This window comes from Phascolarctos cinereus, unplaced genomic scaffold (genome assembly GCF_003287225.1).
Source record: "Phascolarctos cinereus isolate Bilbo 61053 unplaced genomic scaffold, phaCin_HiC Scaffold_726;HRSCAF=1367, whole genome shotgun sequence".
Lineage (NCBI taxonomy): Eukaryota > Metazoa > Chordata > Mammalia > Diprotodontia > Phascolarctidae > Phascolarctos > Phascolarctos cinereus.
Genome location: NW_027556098.1, coordinates 385125102 through 385151021, shown reverse-complemented (window position 1 = coordinate 385151021; position 25920 = coordinate 385125102). Strand labels below are relative to the sequence as shown.

The following is a 25920-nucleotide window of genomic DNA, read 5'->3' as shown; positions in this document are numbered from 1 at the left end:
TCAGGTCCACTTGGGGAGAAGCATTTGGTCTTTGGGCTGAGGAGATAATCTTGTTCTGTTTGGCCTCAGAGCAATGAGCTAGGTATACTGGGGGTGGAGGGTGGAGCTGAAAAAGTGTGGATTTAGGATTGACATAAAGAAGTTTCAACCACCTAAATAATATCTGAGGTCTCTCTACCTATGACATTTTAGGGCCTTTCCCAGCTCTGACATTCTATGTTCTAAGGCCCTCCCAACTCTGACATTCTGTGTTTTAAGGGCCCTCCCAGCTCTGACATTCTGTGTTCTAAGGTCCCTATCAGCTCTGACATTCCATATTCTAAGGACGCTCCCTGCTCTTCCATGCTGTGAGCCAAATGATGTTATCATCATGCAAACAAAGGTCCCTCACTGCATCTCCAGCCAGAGGCCCTGGCTTAGAATCTGAAGGCTCTGCTACTAATTACCTGTGTAATCTTGGCCAAATTCTTTCCCTTCTCTAGACCCAGTTCCCTCCATTGTATAACTAAGGACATGGGCTAGAAAACCTCTAAGTGGCCCCTCTTCCCCCTGCCCCCGCCCCATCTCTGATTCTGTGAACTGAACTATGGAGCCCTTTGGCCTCCCTGTGCTGGCTTCTCAGCACCAGACACAGACCTTAGATTGTCTCTGTGGGCTGGCTGGGCTCATTGATTCATTGCCTTCTGGAGGAGGCTGGGGCCTAATAAGCCATGAGCTGGACCCTCGGCTTCCTACTTCTACCTCCCTCCCTCCATGCCTTAAGTAACTGGTGTGTCCTGTTCAGGTTGACTTGTCAAGGACATTCTAAATAGCCACTGTAAACTCTCCAGGCTTTGGGGAGGGGGAAGAGGCTCATTGGTGGAGCTCACACCTGTCCAGGTGCAGCTGAGCCAGAGGGGGAGACTCTCAGAGCAGAAGGTCTGTGAGGGCAGAGGGAGGACGAGAGTGAGTTGATGAGAGGTGGCCCTCTGGATGTGGGGGGCCCGAACAAATAGGATCTCTGGGGAAGTCTGGATAGTTGTGGAGCATTGTGGAATAGTGTGTGTGTCTGTGGGAGTGAAGCAGTCTCGGGGGGAAGTCTGTTTGAAGAGCGCTGGTGGGATCAGAGCACTTGGACTGGACTCTTTACTTTCCCGTGTCCTAGCTTTGTGACCTTGGGTAAGTCCCTTCCCTTCTCTGGTTCTCCTCCTCCATAAAATGAAGGAGCTGGCCCAGGTGAGATCTAGCTTCCCTTCCAGCTGTGATTCCTATCATTGTAGTTCTGGAACAAGTTTCTTCTCTTTGGGTTGCTGAGGGAGGAGAGATGGAAAGAAGCCTGGAAGCCAAGGGCCAACCCAAGGCCAGCTTGTCTTATAGGGATTAAATGGCAGGTGGGCAGAACTGTTTAGTAGGTACTGCCCGGGCACTGACTGCTCCTCTCCCCCAACACACACAGCTTGGCTCTGGGCAGAAGGGAGTGTCTCCTTTTATTCAGGGACCCGATCTAGTCTCCCTTGTAACCCTCCTTCTGCTCCCAGGGGCTACGTGGGGTGGCCGGAGACAGCCAGGAGGTCCAATGCCTGCTGGTGAGGCAGAGGGGCCCAGGGAGGTTGGGTGGTCTGGGGGATGTTGCGTGTGATGGCTGCTTTTCCTGCTGCCAGGCTGGAGGGACATAGGTAGAGAACTCTCCTAAAGCCTGCTCCCAGACACACTGCACACACATACAGGAAAAAGGCATGTAACAGAAATATAAACACACAGAAATGGACTCACATATTCTCAGAGAAGACTGGTCCCTAAATATATGCATACACACATGCCACACCCTCACAAATATACATACCACACACACATACATGACATATGCACATACTACACACACACACACACACACACACACACTATACCCTCACATATACACGTGCCACACCCAAACATACAAATATACCCCCCACATTCCTCCATCTCTCTTTCAGCTCTGAATCCTCCTCTGTATACACACACATTCATCAGAGCAAGATTTGAAATGGGCCTTGGGGAAGGAGGAATCAGGCTCTTAGAACAGAGTATGTCTGAGCCAAAGGGGTCTTAGAGATGATCTACTCCATGTTTCCCATGAGGGTCTCAGGCCCAGAGGCATTAACTGAGGCGAGAGGCACAGTAGGGAGCCAAATTGATTCTCTTTCCACTTCTCCTTGAGCCCTCTGAGCTGAATTTCAGGCTGGACACTGGCTGCATGATGCTGGGGGGTGGGATGTGAGTGGGTGGTCACTACTAGGAGAGAGAGCCCACCCAGATCAGAAGAGGAAGGCCTCAACTCTCTGGGCCATAGGGAGGGGCTGGGCTGTCCAGCAGGGTCCTCCTGTCTCTTCCACACAGGGCCCTATGATGGAGCATCTGGTGGGACTTCATGAGAGGTCTTCAGGGAATCCTGTGGCCTTGCAGGAGCTCTGGGGTCCCTGCCCCAGAGCCCAGCGCAGAATCAGAGGTGAGAGGCCCCTGCCTGCCAAACTCCATTGCTCACCAAGGGAGCAAGGGGGCAGGGTCATGGAGTATCTGGGCTCTGTCTCTTTCCCTGACCTGGCCACTTCTCTTCCCCAGCTTGCCTTTCTCTTACCCTCCCCCTCCAGCTTATTCCCTTCCCTGCTGCCTTTTTTAGTGGCCTCTCTCTCTCTCTATCTGAGACCACCTCAGCCCCTAAAAATAGCCCCTCCCCTAGGACACAGCCTGTAACCTCAGCCCCTGAGCTGGCCAGCCCCCTTTCATCTGTCCCCTGCACGGTCACTGCCAAGTATCTCCTGGGAATGGGGAGAAGTGAGGCTCCCCAGCTTCCTTCTGCTGCCTGCAAGAGCAGGGAGGCAGCCACAAGGCTCTCTGTTCTTTAGTCAGGTGTTCTCTGGCCTCCCTGCCCCTCCCCCAACCTCCTGCCCCTCCCCCACCACCCACCTGAACCTCCCTCCCCTTTACCCCTCCCTCCACTGCCTGCCTTGGGAGACTCAGCCTGGGGCTCCCACCCCTTTGGCTAGACTTTGTGGGCACCTTAGGAAGTGCTACCCCCTCACCCACTTGTACTAATCCTTTATCTGGGAAGTTCTGGTGGCAAACAGTATTCTGTCTAGACAGTATTCTGGGTGTAGAGGATAACCTGAGGGTATAGTGTATGTGTGTGTGTGTGTGTGTGTGTGTGTGTGTGTGTGTGTGTGTGTGTGTATGTGTGTGTAAGGGGGTCATAGGAGATAAGGCTAAGAAGGTAGGGCCCCCACAGTGAATGCCAAGCAAACGGTTCTGAACTGGTGCCGAGGGGTACGGTCTTTGGAGAGTTGAGCTCATCCCTGGGGACCTGTCTTTGATGGACGCTGAGGTGGGGAAGATGCTTTTCTTTGGTGAATGGGAGTGCCAGGTACTTAGCCTAGGGCTCAGGGTCAGGGCAGGTGTTGGAGGCAGGCCTGGGGCGAGGGAGGGAGGGAACCTCTGGGCCCCTGGGGTGGGTAGAGGCTTCCTCTGTCTCCTGCCTGGTAGCTGGAACCCTATGTCCGATCCCTGGTCTTGGAACCCACCTGGGGGGTGGACTTTGCTTCCTTGTTTGCTCTTAGCAGTAGAGTGGCAGGAGATTTATGAGAAGCAGGAGCTGACACTGAGGGCCTGCCTCCCTCTTCCTCACAAGGCTATAAATACCCTATCACAGCAATTCTTTGGGAGGTGGGGCGGAAGTAGCTGGCGACACCCATCTCCATGCAACCATAACCCCATGGTTGGCTGAACACAACCCCCCACCCCCACCCTCGGGGCCATCTTCTTCAGCCTGGCAGCATGGCCTCATCTGGTTCTAGCTCCCCTCATTCATGCTCATTGCCTCTCTCACACCTGAGGCTGGGTAGAAATCTGCCCTGGCATGGGGCCAGCTGCCATGACACCTTCTGCTGGCAAGATGCCTCATTATACTGTTGGCTCTCTTCAGCGATACCCAGTGACATTTCCCAACCTGAGACTGGACACGTATTTGCCCTGAGGTTGGCAGGCTCTGCCACCTTGGCCTTAACTCTCTTTGGTTTTCCCCTTCCCTTCCCCTGCGATTGGCCTCATGCTGACCAGACTTCTACCCTGACATGGAGTTCATTCTTAACCCAACCTCGGCCACTGCCTTCCAACAACCTTTAGATCCCTATGCTCTGAAGCAGGTCGAATGAATATTTAGCTGTATTCAAATAAGTCTGCTTTCAAGAAACTTCAATTAGATATAATTAGAAATGTACATTATTTTGTAAAAATCTACTTTGTACTTAATTTCAAAAAATGAAAATTATTTCTTAATTTTTAAATAACCTTTTAATGACTTTCTTATGTCTGCTTTTTGTTGGAAAGCATTTGAATATTTGGTTGCAGCATGGAGGTCACAGTTTCAGTTCATCCTCTAGATGGGTGTCAGTCATTTGTGACCTTAAGGTCATCTTGATTTGGGTTAGGTAGGAGAATAGAGGTTCATAGCAATAAGTGGTTGAAAAGCAAGAAAGCATTTTTCAGGAATGTTGCTAAAGACGTGGGTATTATGCTGCATTTTTCCATATTTCAGTTGGATCTTCCTTAGCATCAAACAAGGACTTTAAAATGTCATTTACTGAGAGCTCAATCAATTCCATCTGTAGTTCTTTAGGTGCCTTGGTGATATCAACTAGGTGAGGCTGAAATGCTAATTTGAGTGTGATGTCATGATTCTCAAAGTCAGTGAACCTTTCATTGTATTCTTCAATTAATAGGTCTAAAACAGCTGTGTATTCTTCAAATGATTTGCATATATCATCTTGCTTATCAATGACCTTTGCTAACTGGAGAAAATATTCATCCAAAATTTCCTTTGGAAGAAGAAGTGTTCTGAAAAAAGATAGCTTTTTTTGAAATGCCTGGATTTTTTTTGTTGCCACATATCATATATAGACTTAGTTTTGTCTTACAAGGAAGTATTCAAATCATTGTGATTTGACATGATATCACCCAAAAATGTATCATTCCTATAAAAATCTTCTTTCAATAATTCACATTGCCGATTCTGTTCTTCACAAGATTCAACTATCTGGAGGCAGCTAGTGGTGCAGTGGATAGAGCACTAGCCCTGGAGTCAGGAGGACCTGAGTTCAAATTTGACCTCAGACGCATAACACTTACTAGCTGTGTGACTCTGGGCAAGTCGCTTAACCCCAATTGCCTCATATAAAAAAAAAAGATTCAACTATCTGTTCTCACAGAGATAATATTTTGGCTAACACCTGTCCTTGTGATAGCCGATGCACTTCAGAATGATGTGGCAAATCCACACTGAATACCCCATCGTTCAACTTTAGCATGTTACAAAACTGACAACATCATATTACATTTACACGAATATAGTTAACAATACTTATAACTTGTTGCAAAGTGTCACTTAAAATAGTAGCTTTAGCACAGAGGCTTTGCTGATGCACGATACAATGAAAAGAAATGAGAGCATCTGGATCTGTTAATACTTTTTTTTTAAATCTGTGCAATAAAACCTTCATGTTTTCTTCTCATGGAAGGTGCACTGTCTGTACATACGTGCACCAGATGTTCCAAATTCAGTCCAACTTCATGACATTTCTCTTGAAAGTGGTGGAAGGTATCTATCCCCTGTATTCTGTTCACAAGGGTGCCCAAATAAGTAACTCTTTGAAGCAAAGAAAATCTTCTGTTACAACCCGAATGAAGTATAAAACCTACACCAAGTTAGTGGTATCAGTTCCATCCAAAGTGATTGAATAATATATATTTTCTTTTTGAAGTATTGCATGAGGTTGTTCTGATAAGTTGAAGGCTAATTCATGATTCTGATCAGTTATGGTTCTTGAAAGCGGCAGTTGTTTGTACTTTGAAACATTATAGAAATCTAAGCATTCTACAACTTTGACAATGCATTCTTTAACAATTTCTACATCACTGAATGGCTTCCTTTTCTTCCCAAGTATATAAACTACTTTATAAGTTGCTTCAGTGGCATTTTTTCCAAGTCTTATTGCTGCTTGAAAGAATTGTCTTTGCTTTTGCTTTTCATCTTTTAATATCTGCAGTATAACCTTTGATACCTCTCCCTCTAATTTAAAATATTTGTGGTCCTTCTGAGTGTTATAATGCTGATGAGCATTGAATTTCTTTAATGTTGATATTACAGTATCACAAAGCAAGCAAATTGTCTTATCTTTAGCAGAAACAAGATAATATTGCAATTCTCATTCCTCATTAAAAAATCCATTTTCTTCCTTCAGCATTCTCTTGGTCTTCTTTGACATGATGGGCTGTTAAGCAGACAGAATTAAAAAATATTGTTGAGCTGCACAACTATTCACAAATTCCATTTCAAACAGAAACATAGTACACTGTTCTCAAAAGCTGATAACAAACTGGCTTACTCGGGTCCACAAACTCTCACCAACAGCCTCGTGAAGTAGTGGCACCAGTCAGGTGGGGGAAGTTAGACTTAAATCCTAAGCATAGCAGCTGTCAATTTAGCCCTTATGGCTTACTAATGTTGTAATCGTGCCAGTCAGTATGGCAGGATTATTTTCTTGAAACTTATTTTATTCTTTGGTATTTTAAATATGTTCATTTTTAAAATAAAATAAAAATATGAAAGATGAACAAAAAATATAGTTAATAAAAATAAAAGGATTTGTTCTGTAAAATTCGGATTCAAATTCAAATTCAAAAGGCCATACTTAAGGACCTAGAAGGCCACATGTGGCCTTAAGGCCCCAGGTTCTCAACCTCTGTCCTGAATGTTCTAACCTTCACCCTGCCTCTTCCATTTTGGCAGGCGTCCTGGAGAGAGTGAAGAGACAGCTCTTCCGGGTGGGTGAAGACTGGTATTTCTTGGTTGGCCTAGGAGTGCTCATGGGTCTCATCAGCTTCACCATGAACTTTGTTGTTTCCAAAGTCATCCATGGTAACTATGGGCATTGCCAGCCTGAGCTGCTCTGTCCTTTTATATCTTTAGAGTGATGGGGAGGTTCTAGCCCAGGGGCATCAGCAATGCCATGTGGGTTGCCTGGCATGGGGAGAAGTGCCATATCCACTTTCCCATCTTTTTTTCTCTCCCCTTTTATCTACCTCCCTATGGAAAATCCTCCCCATTCTCTTCCAGAAGAATGGTTGTGGAAGGTTCAGAGTCAAAGAATGTTGGATCTTGGAGAGCCTTTAGAAGAGAGAATGTCAGAGCTGGGAGGGTCCTTAGAACAGAGAATGTCAGAGCTGGAAGGGCCCTTAGAACACAGAATGTCAGAACTTGGAGGGACCTCAGAACAGAGAATGTCAGAGCTGAAAGGGCCATTAGTACACAAAATGTCAGAGCTGAGATGGGCTTTATAACACAAAATGTCAGAGCTGAGATGGACTTCAGAACAGAGAATGTTAGAATCTAGAATGTTAGTGGACCACTCTGTTCTGACTGGACACAGTCTGTCTGTGTGAGTGTTGGGGGAGGGGCAGGCTATTGTTGGTTTAAGTTCTGGATGCCAGATGATAGGAAGGATGATGACAAATTTGGTCACATTCAGAAGAAGGCAAGCAGGGTGGTAGGAGGCCTGGAGACCACGTCATGGGAGAAGAGTTTGAAGGAACTAGGATTGAGAAGCTTAGAGAAAAGAAGATTTAGGGAGGACAGGATAGTTGTCCGCAAGTATTAGAAGAGCTGTCCAATGGAAAAGGGATTCAATCTATTCTGTTTGGTCTACAGGACAGAACAAGTTTGAAAGTGGTTGAAAGTTCATGAAGCAGATTTTGACTCAGTGTAAAGAAAACTTCCCAACCATCAGAGCTATGCCAAAGCAGAATAGGCAGCCTTGGGAGGTGCAGGTAGTGAAGTCTTCAAACAATGGTTGGTGAACCATTAGGCCCAGGATGTTGTAGGGGAAATTCCTCTCCAGGTAGGGGCTTTACTAACTGACCCCTGAAGCTCTAATTGACCCAAAGACTCTGTAAACTTAGGACACAGAATGTCCAAAGTTGTCAATTCCTCCATTTTGTGGAGGAGGAAACAGACCTGGACATGGCAAGTGACTTGCTCAAAGTTGCTCTTGAAGTCATCAGCAAACACCCCCATCTTGAGTGAGAAGCTGACCATACCTTCTGGTTACCACCCATTGTCCCCAACCCCAACCTTACCCTCTCCTTGGTGGCTCTTAACACTGACTCACCCACTCAAGCCAGGAGCTTCATTCTATGGAGAATGGCAGGCAGGGCGTCTTCCCAACACTACACTGGAGGCTGGCGAGGCCTTTTGGCCCTGCAACTCCCATGGTCCTCTCTTAGCGCACATGTGGCTGTATCGAGAAATTGGGGACAACCATCTTCTCCGCTACCTGTCTTGGACTGTGTATCCCATAGCCTTGGTCTCCTTCTCCACTGGCTTTTCCCAGAGTATCACCCCTTTCTCTGGAGGTAAGAACTATGGCCCAAAGTACTTGTTCTCTGGGGGGAAAGATAATAACAGTAATAGGAATTCTCAGGCTTTACAAAATGCTTTCTTCATAATAACTCTGTGAAGAAGGCAGGATAAGCTTTTTTTTTTTTAAGCAGAAGAGGAAACTGAGGCTCAGGGAAGATTAGTGGTTTACCCATGGTCACACAGCTAATAAGTGTTCAAGCTAGGATCCTGACTCACGTGTCCTGATTTTATGCTCAATGGAGCTCATGCTCCTTCCTAACCTGTGCTATCCTTCTACTGGTAGTGTTCTGAATTTTTGTGTTGGTTTATACTTTTCTAAGTGCTGTCCAATACTTCATCTCAATGAAAGAGATCACATAGATATCATTATCTTCTATTATAGATGGGGAAACTGAGGTGGAGAGGGAGAGAGATTTACCCAAGATAAGATCTTGTACTGAATCAGTAGCAGGGCCAGGACTAGAACTCAGGTCTCTTGACTTTTAAGTACATCTAGGGCACCATGACAGGACAGTATTTGGGGGGTGGGGTGCTGACCAAGGTGATACCCTGGCTTGGGGGTATCAGGTTAGAAAGTCAAAGAAATAAAGGAGACCCACTGGCAGGTGCCTATGAGGGAAGCCCTGGATCTCTTCATAGAAAGAGCGTCTGGTTTAGTCAGAGGACCCAGATTCAAAAATTTAGCTCTGCCACTTATCTGTGTGATCCTGGGTAAGTCATTTATATCTCTGGGCCTCAACTTCTTCATCTGTGAAGTGAGGAGGGATGGACCATAGAACCATAGGACCATAGCTATGGAGCTCAAAGGAACCTCAGAGGCCACTAGTCTAACCATTTTACAGATGAAGAAACTGAGGGCCAGAGTGGTCAAGTATTAGAGGCAGCATTTGAATACATGTCCTGGGATTCCAGAGCTCACACCACACAGTCTTCCTGTGATTATGGGGTGGGGGGGGGACATAGAGGGAGGATAGCGAATTAGGAAATACCAGTCTTAGCCTTACCAGTTTTTGCCCCAGGTACATCACCAGTAGATAGGGGATGACTAACTTCTTGATCCTCATGTGGCCCAATAAAACCACTTGCCTCTCTCCTCCTCACATTCTCCCTTCTGTTAGGTTCTGGAATCTCAGAAATGAAGGTCATTTTATCTGGTGTAGTCCTGGAGGATTACTTGGACATCAAGAACTTTGGGGCTAAAGTGGTGGGCCTTGCCTGCACCCTGGCATCTGGCAGTACCATCTTTCTTGGCAAAGTGGTATGTGTCCTGAGGGCAGGGAACAGTCTATATGCCTCTGGGATGAGAGTGGGGCTCCCTGCATGAGGGCCGTGCCTGCCTGGGTGTGCTCATCCAGTCCTTCTTCCTCCCAGGGCCCCTTCACACATATTAGCTGCATGCTTGCTGCCTATCTGGGCAAGGTTCGAGTTTCAGCCCTTGGAGAATATGAGGTAAGGTCTGGGGTTTTGGGTGGTTCAATGCTCATCTTCTCAGGGATTTGGCTCTCTGCTCCAGAAATCCCTGGGCTCTGGCTGAAGAGTCTGGGAAAGATTGGGAAAGTGGGATATCACAGGTAAACTGCTGGATCATAATAGTCTGAGGTCTTGCCCAGCTTTGATGTTCTATGTTCTGAGGCCCCTCCCAGCTCTGACATCCTGTGTCCTAAGGGCCCTCCCAGCTCTGACATCCCGTGTTCTAAGGGCCCTCCCAGCTCTGACATCCCGTGTTCTAAGGGCCCTCCCAGCTCTGACATCCCGTGTTCTAAGGGCCCTCCCAGCTCTGACATCCTGTGTTCTAAGGGCCCTCCCAGTTCTGACATTCTGTGTTCTAAGGGCCCTTCCAGCTCTGACATTCTGTGTTCTTCCAAGTTTTCTTCCTGCCTGGACATTCAACATTCTGAAGTCCCTTTTGTTGTTATTGTTCAGCTGCTGAGTTGCGTCTGAGTCTTTGTGACCCCACACCAGGCCCTTCTCTCATCCACTGTCTCCCAAAGTCTGTCCAAATTCATGGTCATTGCTTCCCTGACACTTCTATCCATTTCACCCTCTGCCCTCCCCTTTTGCTTTTGCCTTCAATCTTTCCCAACATCAGGGTATTTTCAATGAGTCCCCTTCTCATTATGTGGCCAAAATATTTCAGCTTCAGCTTCAGTACAAACATTCCTCTTAGCTTTGGTTTTAAATGATTCTTGCAACCAAGGTGGGGGACATTCAGAACTGGGGGTGTTTCGAAGCAAGGAAAGTCCCAGGAGCACCAGGTCTCATGGTCTGTCTTTCTTCTCAGAACAAGATCAAGCAGAATGAGCTGCTGGTGGCTGGAGCAGCAGTGGGTGTGGCCACTGTCTTTGGGGCACCCATCAGTGGTGAGACCTGGAACGGGGGAGGGGAAGAACAGAGTTCCACAGTGCCCCCGCCCAGGGACCTTGCCATTGAGTTTTTACTCCCTCACTCCAGACTCCTTCCTCTCCAACATCCATGGGCTCCCATCTCGGGAATTTCCTGACCCTAGGGTGGCATGGACAGTCAAATTCTTGCCCCTGCCCCATTGCCTGGGATCCAGGGAGCTGTGTTCTGGTTGAGTCAAACTAATGAATAGGTATGTGCTTCTTAAGCACATGCCGTATGCCCAAACCTCCGCAGGAGACGGAGGAAGGAAAGTTGAAGTCCCTTCTAAAGTGTTTATGATCTAATTGGGGGAGATGAGACAAGAAAGCCAATGGGAAACAATGTAAGACACTATTAGAACTAAACTATTAGAACATTAGGGACAGCTAGGTGGCACCATAGTGTGTAGAGGTCAGGGCCTGGAGTCAGCAAGACTCATCTTCCTCACTTCAAATCCAGCAAAAGACACTTACTGTCTGTGTGGCCCTGGGCAAGTCACTTTACCCTGTTTGCCTCAGTTTCCCCATCTGTAAAATGAGCTGGGAAAGGGAATGGCAAACCACTCCAGTATCTTTGCCAAGAAAACCCCAAATGGGGTCACAGAGAGGTGGACAGGACTGCACAACAGCATTAGAACTGGACACTCAATTAGGTGGTACGCATACTAGGTGCTTTAGAAATGCAGAGAGTAATGAAAAAGGCCTATCGCTGTTGCCCTTTGCAAAGCACTCTCTTCACATGCCTGTGGTACTGATGGTAAAAGGATTATTATCCCCATCTTGCAGGTGAGGAAGCTGAGGCCCAGAGTATTTAAATTTGGCAATTTGGAATTAGAGTCCCTGGGTTCAAATCCTGACTCTGCCTGTGGCCTTGGCAAATTATTTTTTCTCTCTGGGCTCAGTTTCCTCAACTGAAAATAAAGGTGTTGGAATTCAAGACATCTAAGGTCCCTTCCACTTCTAAATCTGTGATGCTCTGATCCTGTGAGCCTATGACTTATCCAGGGTTGCTCTGGTAGTGAGTGGAAGAGCTGAGATTTAATACTAGTCCCTCTGACTCAAACGCAGAGGAGAAGGGGGCTTCCCTAAGTTCACACGGCTAAATGGCAGAGGCAGAACTAGAGAGCTGGTCAGCTTTGGAGTCAGAGGACAAGGTTCAAATCCAGGTTTGTCTCCCTAGGCCTCAGTTTCCTCATCTGTAAAATGATGGGGTTGGATTTGACGACCTTCAGGGTCCCTTCTAACCCTAAATCTATGGCTTCATCATTCAAATCTATAACTTCTGACTCTAGGCTCAGGGCTCTGTCTGCTACACTCTGAAAAGGGCTTGATCAGTGAAGGCTTCCTGTAGAAGGTGGGATTTGAGCTAATATAGGTCCTTTTTGGTCAGATAATGTCCAGTCTGGGAGTGAGTAGGGGAAGGGGGAAAGAGGGTTCCTCTTGTAGCTGGGAACTCCAGCTGTGGTGGGGGTGAGGTTATCCCTAACCATCAGGTCTGGTGGAAAGTCTGCACTGAGCCTGTTCTGTCTGGCCCCTCCGCCACAGGGGTCCTGTTCAGCATTGAGGTCATGTCCTCCCACTTTGCTGTCTGGGATTACTGGAGGGGCTTTTTCTCCTCGGTCTGTGGGGCCTTCATGTTCCGGCTCTTGGCTGTCTTCAACAGTGAGCAAGGTGGGTAGAATCTGAGCATCCTCCTAGGAGGACTTTTTCTGTCAGGAAAAACAACTCAAGGGGTCTATGTTCAGGATTGCTCAAGGGATTTCTGTTCCACTGTCTCTAGGGACCTTTTTAAGCAGGTGGAAGAGAGATTTGACTTAGTTCTTCATGGCCCCAGAAGGTAGAATTAGGAGTAATGAATGAATGGGAGTGACAAAGAGGCCCACTGAGGCTTGATGTCAGGAAAATGTCCTGACCCTTAGGGATAACTCCAAGAGGAATGGGGTGCTTTGTAAAAGTCAGGTAATGAGTTCCCCATCCTTAGCGCTCTTTAAGCATATACTAAACATGACTACTTCTTTACAATATAGTAGGAGGGTTACCTGTCCAGGTGTTTAAGTTAACACCCTCTAAGATGACACCAGGCCTGGACTCAAGAAGACTCATCTTCCTGAGTTCAAATGTGGCTTCAGATACTTCCTAACTGTGTGATCCTGGGCAAGTCACTTAGTCCTGTCTGCCTCAGTTTCCTCATCTATAAAATGAGCTGGGGAAGGAAATGGCAAACCACTCCAGTATCTTTGCTAAGAAAACTGAGAATGGGGTCATGGAGAGTTGGACACAACTGAAAAATAACTGAATAACAGCAAAGTGCCTTCCAGGTTTGAGATTCTGTGATTCTATGGGAACAGTGGGATACAATGTCAGTAGGGGTCAAGTTGTAAAAGATCTTGAATGTCAGGCTAAGAGTTTTTGAAGACTTCCTATTGGGGAAGGAGACACTCCTGTAGGGACTTGATAAGTTGGGGTATGGGGGCAAGGTACAGTAAGCTAAGGATCTGATGTATGCTTCCTTTCTACTCCATGTTTTCCCCAGAAACCATCACCCCCCTCTTCAAGACTAGATTCCGAGTAGATATACCCTTTGACCTACCAGAAATCTTCTTCTTTATATTACTTGGGTGAGTAAGTACAAAAAAGACCCAGAAGGAAGAGTAGGCCCTTGGCTGGGCACAGCCCACCCCATTTTCAGGGTGGCCCTGGCCTGCCAATCCCCCCTTTCCTCAAGGAGGAATTCCACTAAGAACCCTGGGCTCTACAGATACAAGTCAATGGTAGTCATGTTGAGCTATTTCTGGGGCCTCCAGACAGGGAGAGGGGGAGGGGATCTTAGTTGGACTTCAGGGTTCCTCTTGCCCTCTCCTTCCAGGTTTGTCTGTGGGATTGTGAGCTGTGCCTACCTCTTCGGCCATCGCAGATTTGCATTGTTTGTTCGAAGAAACTGGATTACCAAAAAACTGCTTGCAACAGAGTATGAACCAGGATGAGGGGCTTTTGAGAGTTGGGGGGATGGTGTTTCTCACTACAATTCTTCCTGAGTGTCCATCTGCTAACCTGGCCCCCCTTCCCTAATTCTGAGCCCATAGCCCTGATGATCAGGCCTTCATCCAGGATCTAGGATCAATCAATCACTAAACATTGATTCAGTGCCTACCAAACGTAGATATTTTGACCATATAATGAGAGGATGGGACTCTTTGGAAAGATGCTGATGTTGGCCAAAATGGAAGACAAAAGGAACAGGGGATGGCAGAGGATAAGATGGTTAGATAGTGCCATAGAGGCAGCAGACATGAGCTTGGACAGACTTTGGGAGACAGTGGATGATAGAGGGGCCTAGGGTGCCATGGTCCATGGAGTCACAAAGAGTGGGACCTGACTGAACCACTGAACAGCAAAAAAGTGCCTACTATGAGCCAGGCACTGTACTAACTGCTGGGGCTACAAAGAGGCAAAAACTGTCCCTGCCCTCAGGAAGCTTCCATTTACTGGGAGAAGAGAACAAATACAGGGATCTGGAAAATGGGGTGAGGTGGAACATACCCAGGCAACAAGCATTTACTAAGTGTTTACTGTGTGCCAAACCCTGTGCAAAGAAAAACAAAAAACCGAGTTCCTGGCTTCAGGGAGCTTACATTCAAATGAGAGTGGGAGCGGGAGAGACAACGGCACGAAGCAGACTCGGGATCTATACAGAGTAGATGGAAGGCACCCTGAGAGGGGAAGTCCTTAGGATATGGGAAGACTGCCCCTCACTCCCAGCATCCCCTCTCTGGCCCCTGCATAGGGGATAGCATGGGGTGAGCCTGGCCTCCTTCCTCTCCCTTCCAGCAAGCCTGTGTACTCAGCCCTGGTGGCCCTGCTTCTGGCTTCCATCACCTACCCACACAGCCTGGGACGATTCATGGCCTCCAGGGTAAGAGAGAAATGAGGTGGTGGAGTGAGATCCCCTCAATCTAAGTCCATTGATTTCCCCCCTATACCTCACCAGAGCCCATTATTACAGAAAGTATAAGCTAGGCTCTCTGCCCTCAAAGAGCTTACAGTCTAGGTGGGGAGACAAGGACCCCCAGGCACCAACTACATCACACAGCAAGTGCTGAGTGCCAAGTGAGGGGAAGAGAAGGCAACAAACATCGATTAAGTGCCTATTATGTGTCAGGCATGTGCTCAGCCCTTTATACATATTATCTTGTTTGATCTTCACAACAACCCTGTGGAGTAGGGGCTCTTATTATCTCTCTCTTATAATTGAGGAAACTGAGGTAGACAGAAGTGGAGTGACTTGTCCAGGGTCACATAGCTTATAAGGGTCTGAGGCTGGATTTGAACTCAGGTTTTCCTGACTCCAGGACCAGCACTCTATGCATTGTACTACCAGTTGCTTCTGGATGTGAAGAGCCCAGATAGTTAATTGGTCCAATAGTTTAGAGGTCAACATCACTGTGGCCAGGGGTCAGCAGGAGTGGACAGTGAAGACTCCCTGGATAAGTCTGCAGGCCTTGGGTAGGGGGAGATATAAAGAGAGAGTGGTGGGGGGAGCAGGGAGCGATATCTGTGAGAATTATTACTCCCATCTCTACCCCTAGTTGTCTATGAATCTGTACCTGGATTCACTATTTGACAACCAATCCTGGGCTCTGCTCTCCCGGAATTCCTCCCCTGAATGGCCCGCAGAAGTGGACCCCAACAACTTATGGTTTGAGTGGTACCATCCCCAGTTTACCATCTTTGGCACCCTCGCCTTCTTCCTGGCCATGAAGGTACGTGTCCCCACTTACCTCCTTGCCACCTTCTCTAACCTGGCATTTTCCCCACTTAGATGCCACCTCTTCTACCCACTTCCTTCCCCTAACCACCCTGGCTTACTGCTGTTGAGGCTCTAGCTGGGCCAGCCTGGGCAGGCTGGTGGAGAGAGCTTGGGCTCTGGAGCCAGAAGGCCTGAGTTAGACCCCAGCTCTGACACCTAGACCCTGTGTGAAAGGAGGCAAGTCACTTTATTCTCCAGGCCTCCTTGACTCCTCTGCAGCAGGAGGGGACTGGACCTCACGCAGTAATCTCTGAGGTTCCTACCGGCTCTCAGCCAATGAACTACTCAGAGACTTGAGGTGGCTAGACCTCTATGTGGGTGTTGGGTGTCTGGCTTGGACACTCCCCTCTCCCAGCTGTCTCCATCATAGCTCACTTTCCCACCCTGCCAACATCCTTTATCCTACCAACACCCAGCCCCAAATCATCCCCTCATTCAGCCCCCTCACTCTGCCTCCTTCACATCTCCCCCTGCTGGGCATCTCCCTCCAGCGTGCCCTTAGGACCGTGCCTCTCCCCACAGTTTTGGATGTTGATTCTCGCCACCACAATACCCATGCCAGCTGGGTACTTTCTGCCTGTATTTATCTATGGTGAGTCTGGAGGGCCCAGAGGTGGTTGGTACCATACCCATTCTATGTGGAAGAGTCCTGGGACCTGGGAATGGGCTGCCTGCCAGATGCTCTCAAAGCTATTCACTCGGTAAACCTTTGCAGAATATGTCCTGTACGTAAGAAATGGTGCTAGCCATTACGGCAGCTGCAAAAGCTAATGTGACCTTAGGTCATATTAAGGGAGGCATAGTATCCATAGCGAGGGAGGTGATAAGTCCCAATGCATGCTGTCCTGGGCAGACCACATCTAGAATATCCTCTTCAGTTCTGGGCACCACATCATAGAGAAGACATTGTCAAGATGAAGCACAGGAAGAAAGCAACCAGGATGGTGAGGAGAGGACTGGAGATTATGCTATCCTAGGACTGATTGGGTGAAAAAGAGAGACCATGATAGTTGTCTTCAGGTATTTATAGATCTGTCACATGGAAGTAGGAAGACGTGTTCTGCTTGGCTCCAGGAGAGAGAACTAAGCACCAGTGAGTGGAAGGTCATTGTTGTTCAGTTGTTTTCAGCTGTGTCTGACTCTCCATGACCCCATTTGGGGTTTTCTTGGCAGAGACACTGGAGTGGTTTGCCATTTTCTTCTCCAGCTCATTACAGTTGAGGAAACTGAGGTAAACAGGGTGAAGTGACTTGCCCAGGGTCACCCAGCTAGTAAGTGTCAGAGGCTGTATTTGGACTTAGGTCTTCCTGACTCCTAGCCCTGTGCACTGTGCACTGTGCCCACCCTGAAGGGGGCACCTGGATGGAAGGTTACAGAAAGACAAATCTTAATTCAATGCAAGGAAACTTTCTGTTAACAGTTGGAGACATGCAAAAGTGGAAACTCGGGAAGTTGTGGGATCACCTTCCCTGGAAGTCTTGCAGCACAGCCTGGAAGGTTTCTGGTTGGGGACGTTGTAGAGGGGACTCCTGCTCAGGCACAAAGGACCAGATGCCCTAGATTTTTGGAATAGAGGAAAGAATGCTAGACTTGGAGGCAAGAAGACCTAGGTGTGAATCATGCCTCTGACACTTAGATGTGTGACCCAGGCTCTCATTTTCCTCATATGTAAATGAGGGAGTTGGTTTGTAGAGACCAGCTCTGAAGCTATGATCCTCCCTCCATGTGACCTTGGGCAAGGCACTTACACTTTATAGGCCTCAGTTTCCTCATCTGTAAAACAAACTCAATGACTTCCAAGGTCCCTTCTCACTCTAAATGCTATGAATCTGTATTTCTGTGATTCTGAAGACTAGAGCTCTGGGGAGTTGTCTGACTGAGGGTGCTCTGCTCCATAATTTTATCTTAAGGACAGTTTGGGCACATGGAAAGACTTCAAGGCCTTTAGGGCAGTAGAGCAGATCGTGCCTCACTTCTCTCCCAACTTTTGCCAGGGGCCAGCATTGGACGAATTTTTGGTGAGATTCTAGCTGTCATCTTCCCAGAGGGCATCAAGACTGATGACGGGGTCATCAATACCATCATCCCTGGTGCATATGCCCTGGCAGGTAAATTTCCCTGTGGGAACAAAGAGCATTAACCATGCCTGAGCCTGTGGGGCAGTTTGAGGAGAGCCTGCTTGTGGCTGGAGAGTGATGCTAAGCTTGGCCTCAGAGTCACATGAACGGGAACCATGGGGCAGGCTCTGGTCCAAGGCCAATCTTGCTTAAGGACAAAATCTTTCCCTTCCCCTGGGAGTGTCTCAGGCTCACTCTGATTTAGGCCTTCAGTGCTGGGTGTTGACTCCTCCCCAGCACCCCTGTTAAACTCAGAGGTTCCAGGAGGTACAGAGGGGATTGAGTTGTGGTGGTCTGGGGCTAACTGCTAGCTCAGCCTGTATTCTGCTTTCCCCTCAACTTCTTGATAGGAGCTGCTGCCTTCTCAGGAGCAGTGACTCACACTATCTCCCCAGCCTTGCTAGCCTTTGAAGTGACAGGCCAGTTTGTCCACGTGCTGCCAGTACTGATGGCTGTGCTGGCAGCCAATGCTGTGTGTCAGAACTGCCAGCCCTCCTTCTACGATAATGGCATCATCCTGAAGAAGCTTCCCTACCTGCCCCGGGTCCTAGGCCGCAAACTCAAGTGAGTCCTAACCATTGCCAACTGACTGGTGGGCTGGGAGGAAGGCCTAGGACTCTCTCCTAGGGTCTGCTGTCCTGCAAAGAGCACTGGCCTGGAGGCAGAGGACCTGGGCTCTCTGCTGCTAACTATGTGACCTGGAGCAAGGAATTTCTCCTCTCTGGTCCTCAGTTTCCTTACCTGTAAAATGAGTGGTTTGGACTAGAGAGGCTTGAAAAGCACTTCCACCTCTAGGACTATGGTCCCACAATCCTTCTGGCTCTGATATTCTGCCTTCTAAGGATATACCCAGCTCTCATATTCTCTGTTCTAAGGACCCTTCCAGTTCTGACATTCTATGTTCTAAGGGCTCTTCTAGCATGTCAACCCTTTCAGCTCTGACATCCTGTGTTCTGAGGGATCCTCCAGCTCTAGTAATCCTTACACAGCCCTAGTGATTCCTTACATCTTCTGTCTCTGGCCTAGACCAAAGGGAGTCTCCCCTATCCCCGTGCCATGACACCCTCCTCTCCAGATTCCCATGGCAGCAAAAATGCCATATTTCTGCTCAGGGGGTCATTCCTGATTCTTTCCCTGACTGGGTCTCCTTTGCCCACAGCTCCTACTGGGTAACTGCTGAGCTCTTCATGAACCCAAACATCACCACCCTGGCCAAAGATTCCTCCTTGGACGAGGTGGTCCAAACTGTGACCTCCACTGAAGCTGCTGAATACCCCCTGGTGGAGAGTGAAGGTGACCTCTGGGAGGGATAAGGCTGGGCATTCCCTTTCCTTTCCCCCAGCCTCCTGCCTAGAGGAGAAAAGGCTGGGATGGAAGCAGGAGAGACCTTTATTAAGCATGTATTGTATACAAGGTGCTATGGTTAACATGGGGCTACCAAGATAGAAAGATACAACATTGACCCTGCCCACAAGGACTTCTGATGGCAAGAAGGCTAAATACCCACATAACTAAGATACAAGGGCAAGGGTGATGAAGTATAATGGAGAGATTCAAATAGTATAGTATGTTTAGCCAGAGGACCTGAATTCAAATCCCACCTGAGATGCCAGCTACCTTTGTGACCTCATTGAGTCACTTCAGCTTCAATTTTCTCCTTTGTAGAGTGAGGGGTTTGGATTTCATGGCATCTGAGGGCCCTTCCAGCTCTACATCTACAGTCCTAAGTCACTTCTTGAGCCTCAGTTTCCTCCTCTGTAAAATGAGAGTGTTGGACTTGATGATCTCTGAGGTCCTTCTGTCTATATCTATGGTGACCCGTATTATCACCCATGGTATCATTACACTTAATTGTGTAATAGGTAATTTGAAGAGGGAAAAACTACTTTTCCCCTGATGGAGAAGGAGATGGTCAGGAAGGCTTCATGGAGGAGTGCAGAATACTTGATTTGAACCTTGAAGGAAGAGAAGCAATTCTCCAAATGGAGTTGGGGAGTTCATTCCAATGTGGGTGTGGGCTAGCCCATGGGCTAGCCTTAGTCTGCTTGGCCCCTGAGAGCAGGGGCAGGTAGGAGCAATGGGTAGAAACAAGAGAGAGACAGAGACAACGAGAGACAGAGAGAGATAGAGTGAGACAAACACAGAGACAGAGACAGAGAGACTAGAGTGTGCCTTAGCCTCAGTGTCAGGAGAAGCTTTTTAGCAATTCGAGCTGTCCCAAGGTGGGATGAGAAGCTTCCATGGGGGCCCAGGCTATTTTATAGGGGATTGGTGGATCAGGAATGGCTCACACTGGTTGGTCTCTGAGGTTTCTTCAAGGCTAAAAGTCCAGTTCAGCTGGGACAATGTCCATGAGAGGAAGTGATGTGAATGAACTGAGAAAAGGAAGGATGAGACAGCATAGAAGGCTTTGAATGCCAGGATCAGGCTTGCTCTGGGGACCTCTGGGAGTCACTGAAGGCTTTTGAATAGACGACTGTAGGCTCACAAATGTGGAGATGGAAGAGCCCTGGGGAGTCCTCATTTTGCAGATGACAAAGCAACCTGAGGCCAGGGACATGACCAGACTCACACAGGATTTGGCCACAGGTTCACAACTCCAGATTACTCCTGTGTTCCCCTGTCCCAGAATGCCTCCCAGGAGCTACCATTTCACGTAGTGCTTTTGGGTTTGCAGAGGAGTGGGGAGGTTATCTGAGCAGTGGGGTGAGGGACGATTACAGAGGGGGTAGACAGGAGGCAGGAAAGACAGATAAATAGCTAGGGCAGTAACCTAGGTCAATTCCACTCCAGCTATGTGACTAGGAAAAATCAAAGGTAGCAAACACTCAGTACTTGTGACTGGGGCGCCAAATTAGATTAAATTGTAATTGGGAAATGTTCAACAAAACAAACCAAAAATGCAACAGAACATAAATGATGTTAATATGTGGTTTCCTAGGCCGACATGTGCGGTCAGGGATTTTATGCATCATTTAGTGGCCCCCATTTCTATGTGAGTTTGATACCACTGCTCTAGAAGGCCACAAGGTCCCCCCGGCTCTGACATTCTATGATTCTAAGCCAGGGCTGGTGGGGAGACCAGAAGAAAAGCACCTTGGGTCTTTCCACAAAGGTCCCCCCTCCCCTTTAATTCCCCTTCTCCTGCTCCTCCCTCAATGGACTGTTTTATCTCTTCCAGCTCTTCTGGAGGGCATTGCCCTGCCCTGTCCCTCCACCCAGTTTCAGTGAGGACTGACCCAAATTCTCACCCAACCAAATGCTCCTGTCTCCTCTCCCCTTTTCTCTTTCCTGGTCCAGAATCCCAGCTCTTGGTGGGCATCATCCGTAGGGACCAGCTGCTGCCATTCCTCCAGGCAGAGCCAACCATCCAGGCAAGCAGGCACCAGGTGGGTGAAGGGGATGGAGGCAATGCCCAAGCCTAGCCACCCACCCAAGGTAAGGGTGGTGGGAGGAGATATCCAAATCTCTCTTCTAAAGGAGGAAGCATAATGTGGAGAGAGGGGAGAAGGCTGAGGCCATGGGAGGGCTTGATGGACTGGGCTGGCAGATGCTGGGGTCAGGGGTGGGAGGAGGAGGGACTCAAAGCCATAAGGAGCAACAGGGAACCCCTCCTCCAACTGGCAACCTGTCCAAAAGTTTCACTATGGGTAGGCAGTGTGGTTTCATACATAGAGCTCTCAGTGGAGTCAGGAAGAATTGGATTGGGGTCCCACCTCTGACACATAAGGACTATGTGACTCTGGGTAAGGCACTCAATCTCTTCATCGCCCAGAGGACTCTCTAATTTGCAGAGACTGTATAAACTCTGCATTGACAGAGATCATTCTCCACCAGGAGCTCCATATATGATAAAATCACAGGTTTGGAGAGAAAGAATGAAGGGAGGCAGGAGGGAAGGAAGGAAGGAAGGAAAGAAGGAAGAGTGGAAGGAAGAGAAAGAAAAAGAGGAAGGAGGGAGGGAAGAAAAGGAGGAAGAAAAAGAAAGAGAGAGGAATGAATGAAGAGAGAAAAGGAAAGAAAAGGAAGGAAGGAGGAGAAAGAAAGAAAAAGGAAGGGCGAGATGGAGGGAGGGAGGAAGGAGGTAGGAAGAGAGGAAATAGGGAGGGAGGAAAGACAGAGGGAGGAATCTCTCCCGTGTCCTTTCTATCTAGTCCAGTCTGGTGGGAGGTGTAGCGGGGATGGAACAGGCAGGACATTTTGGCTGCCACTCCCTCACCCCTCCCTTTCTCACTCTCCAAGTGGCGTCTCCATGAGGTCCTGGCTGGGGGCTGCCCCGTGGAACCTGTGACCCTGCAGGTGTCACCCCAGACTTCCCTACACCAGGTAACTAAGTAGGCATGCGCTAGGGGGCGGCAGAGAGCAGTGTGCTACCAGGAAGGTATTTCAAAGAGCGTGGAACAGAGCTAAGGGAAGGCAGTGAGCTGCAGGCTGGAGACTTGCAGTTAGAGAACCTGGATTCAGGTCCAGCCCTGGCTCAGTCATTTGCTAACTATGTGATTTTGTGCAAGTATTCCCTTCTCTGGACCTCACTTTCCCCATCTGTAAAATGCCAAGGTTGAATGGGATGGACATCTAGCTTCAATTTCAACACACATTCATTAGCAAGCACCTCCCATGTGCCAGCCATTGTGCATTGGCGATACAAGGAGAAAAAATAAATGAAATGGTTCCTGCCCTCAAGGAACCATTTTACTGGATTCTTAAGCTCTAATGTCCTGTGAGTCTGCTGCACCAGAGAGGGATTCATTTAGGTGCATTGTATATGCATTTTTTCTTTCTTTTTGAAAAAAAATTTTTTTTAAGCACAGAGACTAAATTTGTTTTTCAATTCCAAATCCTCTCCCCCTACCTAATGAGAAGGCAAGAAAAATAAAACCTATTACAAATTTGAAGAAAAAAAAAGAAATACACACGATCATTCTGTTGTACATTTGAAAGGAATAGCAAATTGTTCATGATAGATTTGCAATTTCACGTGCAATCATGTTTTGTACTATGTTATGGAAATGCTTATTTTTTCCATAAATTAAAAATACATTTTAATAATAATTAAAAACCAAAAAGTTATTTTAAAAAACCCAAATTTGTATAGTCATGCAAAACAAATTTCTACACTAGCCACATTCAAAAAAAAGCAAGAAAAAGAAAAAGGAAAAAACTGTTTCAGTCTGCAGTCTGAGTCCATCAGTTCTCTCTCTGGAGGTAGATAGCATGTTTCCTCATGAGTGCTTTGGAAGGGTGGCTGGTCACTGTGGAGATTTATTTTGATGAAATGTTCTCTTAATAAGATCCGGTGGCTCAGTGGACAGAGTACTAGCCCTGGAATCAGGAAGACCTGAGGTCAAATGTGGCCTCACATACTTCCTACCTGTGTGAGCCTGGGCAAGTCCCTTAACCCTCAGTTTCCTCATCTGTAAATTGGGTTTAATAACAGCACCTATCTCTCAGGTTGTCATAAGGATCAAATAGGATAATTGTAAATTGATTAGCACAGTGATTGATGCATGGGAAGCACTATATAAATGTTAGCAATTATTATAGAGCATTAGAGCTGGAGTTGGTAAGATCTGAGTTCAAATACAGCCTCAGATACTTCTTAGCTGTGTGACCTTGGGCAAGTCTCTTCACCTCAGTTTCCTCAACTGCAAAATGGGGATAATATCTCCTAGGGTCTTTGTGACAATCAAATGAAATAATATTTGTCAAGTGCCTGGCTTATAGGAAGTTCTATGTAAACGCTTCTTCCTTTCTCTGGTAGAATGTAAACTCCTTGAAGGCTGGGGCTGAGCTCTTTCATTTATATTTATATCTCCAGCACCAAACACAGCACCTACCACGTAATTAGCACTTAATAAATTAATTATAAATAAATTATAATTTGAATTATAAATCAATTGATTGAAATGCCAGTTCATGATTGGCACAGATTTGAGGTAAAATTTTAGCCATAAATAAAACTGTTAGAAGCCAAGGTCTGCTCCTGCTCCCCATGTACTGATCTTCCCTCCCTCTTTACTCATACTTCTCCCTGGCTCCTGGTCTCTACCACCTGAGTTCCTGAAAGTTTCTTTTGCTGGCCTGGAAACCCTGTTGGGTTGGGAAACAAGGATCTAGTGGATTGAGTTTTTCAGAAGAATCCCTTTAAACCCAAGGACTTCACTCAAGGCAAAAGTGGACAATCTCAATTACATCAGAGCCTTTTAGAGGAGAACCAGAGGTGTGCCTCAGTTTGCTCATCTGTGAAGTGGGGATAATAATCTCTGCCCTGTTCACCTGCCAGGGACACCTTGGTAAGGAGACGAGGGTGGTTTGGGAGGCATAAAGAACAAGTTGTTCTTGTTAATTCTACGTATTGGCCCTCGGACCATCGTCAGCACAGGGAGAAGGGAGGGGTAAGGAAAATTCATAGGATTGTATATGTAGAACCAGAGATCTTAGAGATCATAGTTAGCATTTATATTGTGTTTTACAAATACTATTGAGTTTTATCCTAACAACATCCCTGGAAGGTAGGTGTATTATTCCCATTTTATAGATGAAGAAACGGAGGCAGGAACAGGTGAAATGACTTACTCAGATTCACACATCTAGTAAGTGTGAGGTCTTCCTGACTCCAGGTCTAGTACCCTACCCACTGCACTACCCAGCTGCCTCACCTACTCCCTGCCCCCCTCATCCCCACCTACTCTGTCTAGATACTTGGCATCAATCTTGTTGGTACCTCGTGATTTACTTGTTGTGTCCCCCATTACAGTGTGAGCTCCTCAAGGGCAGGGAAAGTTTTTGCCGTTCTTTGTACCCCTAGTGCTTAGAACAGTGCCTGGCATACAGTAGGCGCTCAATAAATGTGTGCTGACTAGCCCACAGTCAGTGACTCGTCCTAGGTCAGAAGTCTGTACACTTTAGACTTTGGGCAAGAGACCTCAGCTTTCTGAGTCTGTTCCCACCTCTGTAAAATGAGGGGGACACACTAGACCTTCTCTAAGCTCCCTTCCCTCTGTATGCCCTGTCCTGTGGTCCAGTTCCCAGCCTCCTAATTCCCTGTACCTGGAAAGGTTCTTTTGTGGGAGCAGGGTGGCCTCTGCTGGCCAGTTTGGGAATTACAGGGATTTATGTTCAACCCCCCCCATTTCTACCTTTTCAGCCTGGGGAAACTGAGGCACAATGTGAAGGAGAGTCTTGCCAAAGGGGATATAAGAGTCCTTTCTCTTACAACACATCCCCCATTGCTCAGCTCTTCCTTGGAGCTTTGCTAAATTCACCCTTCCAGGATCCCTCCCCTTTGCAGTACTGAACCCACCTCTCTCTTCCCCAGGTCCACAACCTCTTTGAACTCTTGAAAATGCAGAGGATCTTGGTGACATCGATGGGCCGAATGGTGGGCTTCATCTCCTGGGTGGAGGTACCAGGGATGGGGAGGGAGGAAGCAGGCAGGGATGGACAGTGGTGTGAAGCAACTCCAGTGGGTCGCAGTCTGGACCCTGTTTCATGGAGTCTCTAGGTCAGCTCCTTGTGCAAGGGGCAATCAGGTCTCAGGGTTCCTAGCGGGGATTTGATTCTAGGATCTGATTCCAGATCCCAGGCCAGGCCAAGAGGAAAAATCTTCAGGAAGTTGGGACCAGAGGGGCACTTTTATTTGGTTTTTGAGTAATCTCCTTCCACCCTCAAACAACCCATACCAATTTTCTCTTTTCCTCTAGCTGGAGAAGGCCATTGCTGACCTGGCAAACCCCTCAGCTCCTAAATAAGGTGGCCTGCTGGAGGAGAAGGGTGTGGAGCCCACCAGCCCTGTCCTATTATCTTGATCAAGGAACCAGGCTATTGCTGCTACTACCACTGCCTCTGTGGTTTGTGTTACTAACAGCCCTTGGGCTCACTGCATCTCATTTCACTGACACAGCCCCCACCTCTAAGTCCACTCCCTTCTCCTCTGGGTCATAGGGTCTAGAATCGTCATGGTCCTCAGAGCTCATCTTGCCCAATTCAGGGGGATGTAAGCTCCTAGAAGGTAGAGATCGCTGTCTATTTGGCCTTTAGGGGCTCTGTTCTAGCCTGATGCCGCGTGCACGCTTAATAAATGCTTGGTGTATTACACAGAATCTCTTCATTTTGCAAATGTTTGAAACCCAGCTAGGGTAAGTGATTAGATCAAAGTCATGCAAAGTGGGAAGTAGCAGAAATCTA

At 47.6% G+C, this 25920-nt stretch overlaps 1 protein-coding gene across 4 annotated transcripts; it reads left to right on the top strand.

Annotated features, from left to right (window-relative positions):
* On the top strand, nt 1-25828 carry LOC110198667 (chloride channel protein ClC-Ka-like). 4 transcript variants are annotated; one of them, XM_078145660.1, is made up of 20 exons: nt 1-82; nt 2359-2467; nt 6800-6928; nt 8293-8421; nt 9547-9686; nt 9800-9877; nt 10710-10788; nt 12355-12480; nt 13343-13427; nt 13676-13777; nt 14638-14722; nt 15396-15569; nt 16139-16208; nt 17611-17724; nt 18084-18297; nt 18893-19026; nt 21034-21122; nt 21976-22059; nt 25052-25138; nt 25437-25828. In XM_078145660.1, exons 2-20 carry the CDS (start codon nt 2365-2367, stop codon nt 25482-25484), a joined length of 2070 nt encoding a protein of 689 aa, XP_078001786.1. In that variant the 5' UTR covers nt 1-82; nt 2359-2364; the 3' UTR covers nt 25485-25828. The 4 variants fall into 4 exon arrangements, with proteins under 4 accessions (XP_078001786.1, XP_078001787.1, XP_020828730.1 ...); XM_078145661.1 differs by lacking the exon at nt 1-82 and adding an exon at nt 919-1158 and having other exon boundaries at nt 18129-18297; XM_020973071.2 differs by lacking the exon at nt 1-82 and adding an exon at nt 919-1158.
* Nucleotides 25829-25920: the final 92 nt, after the last annotated feature.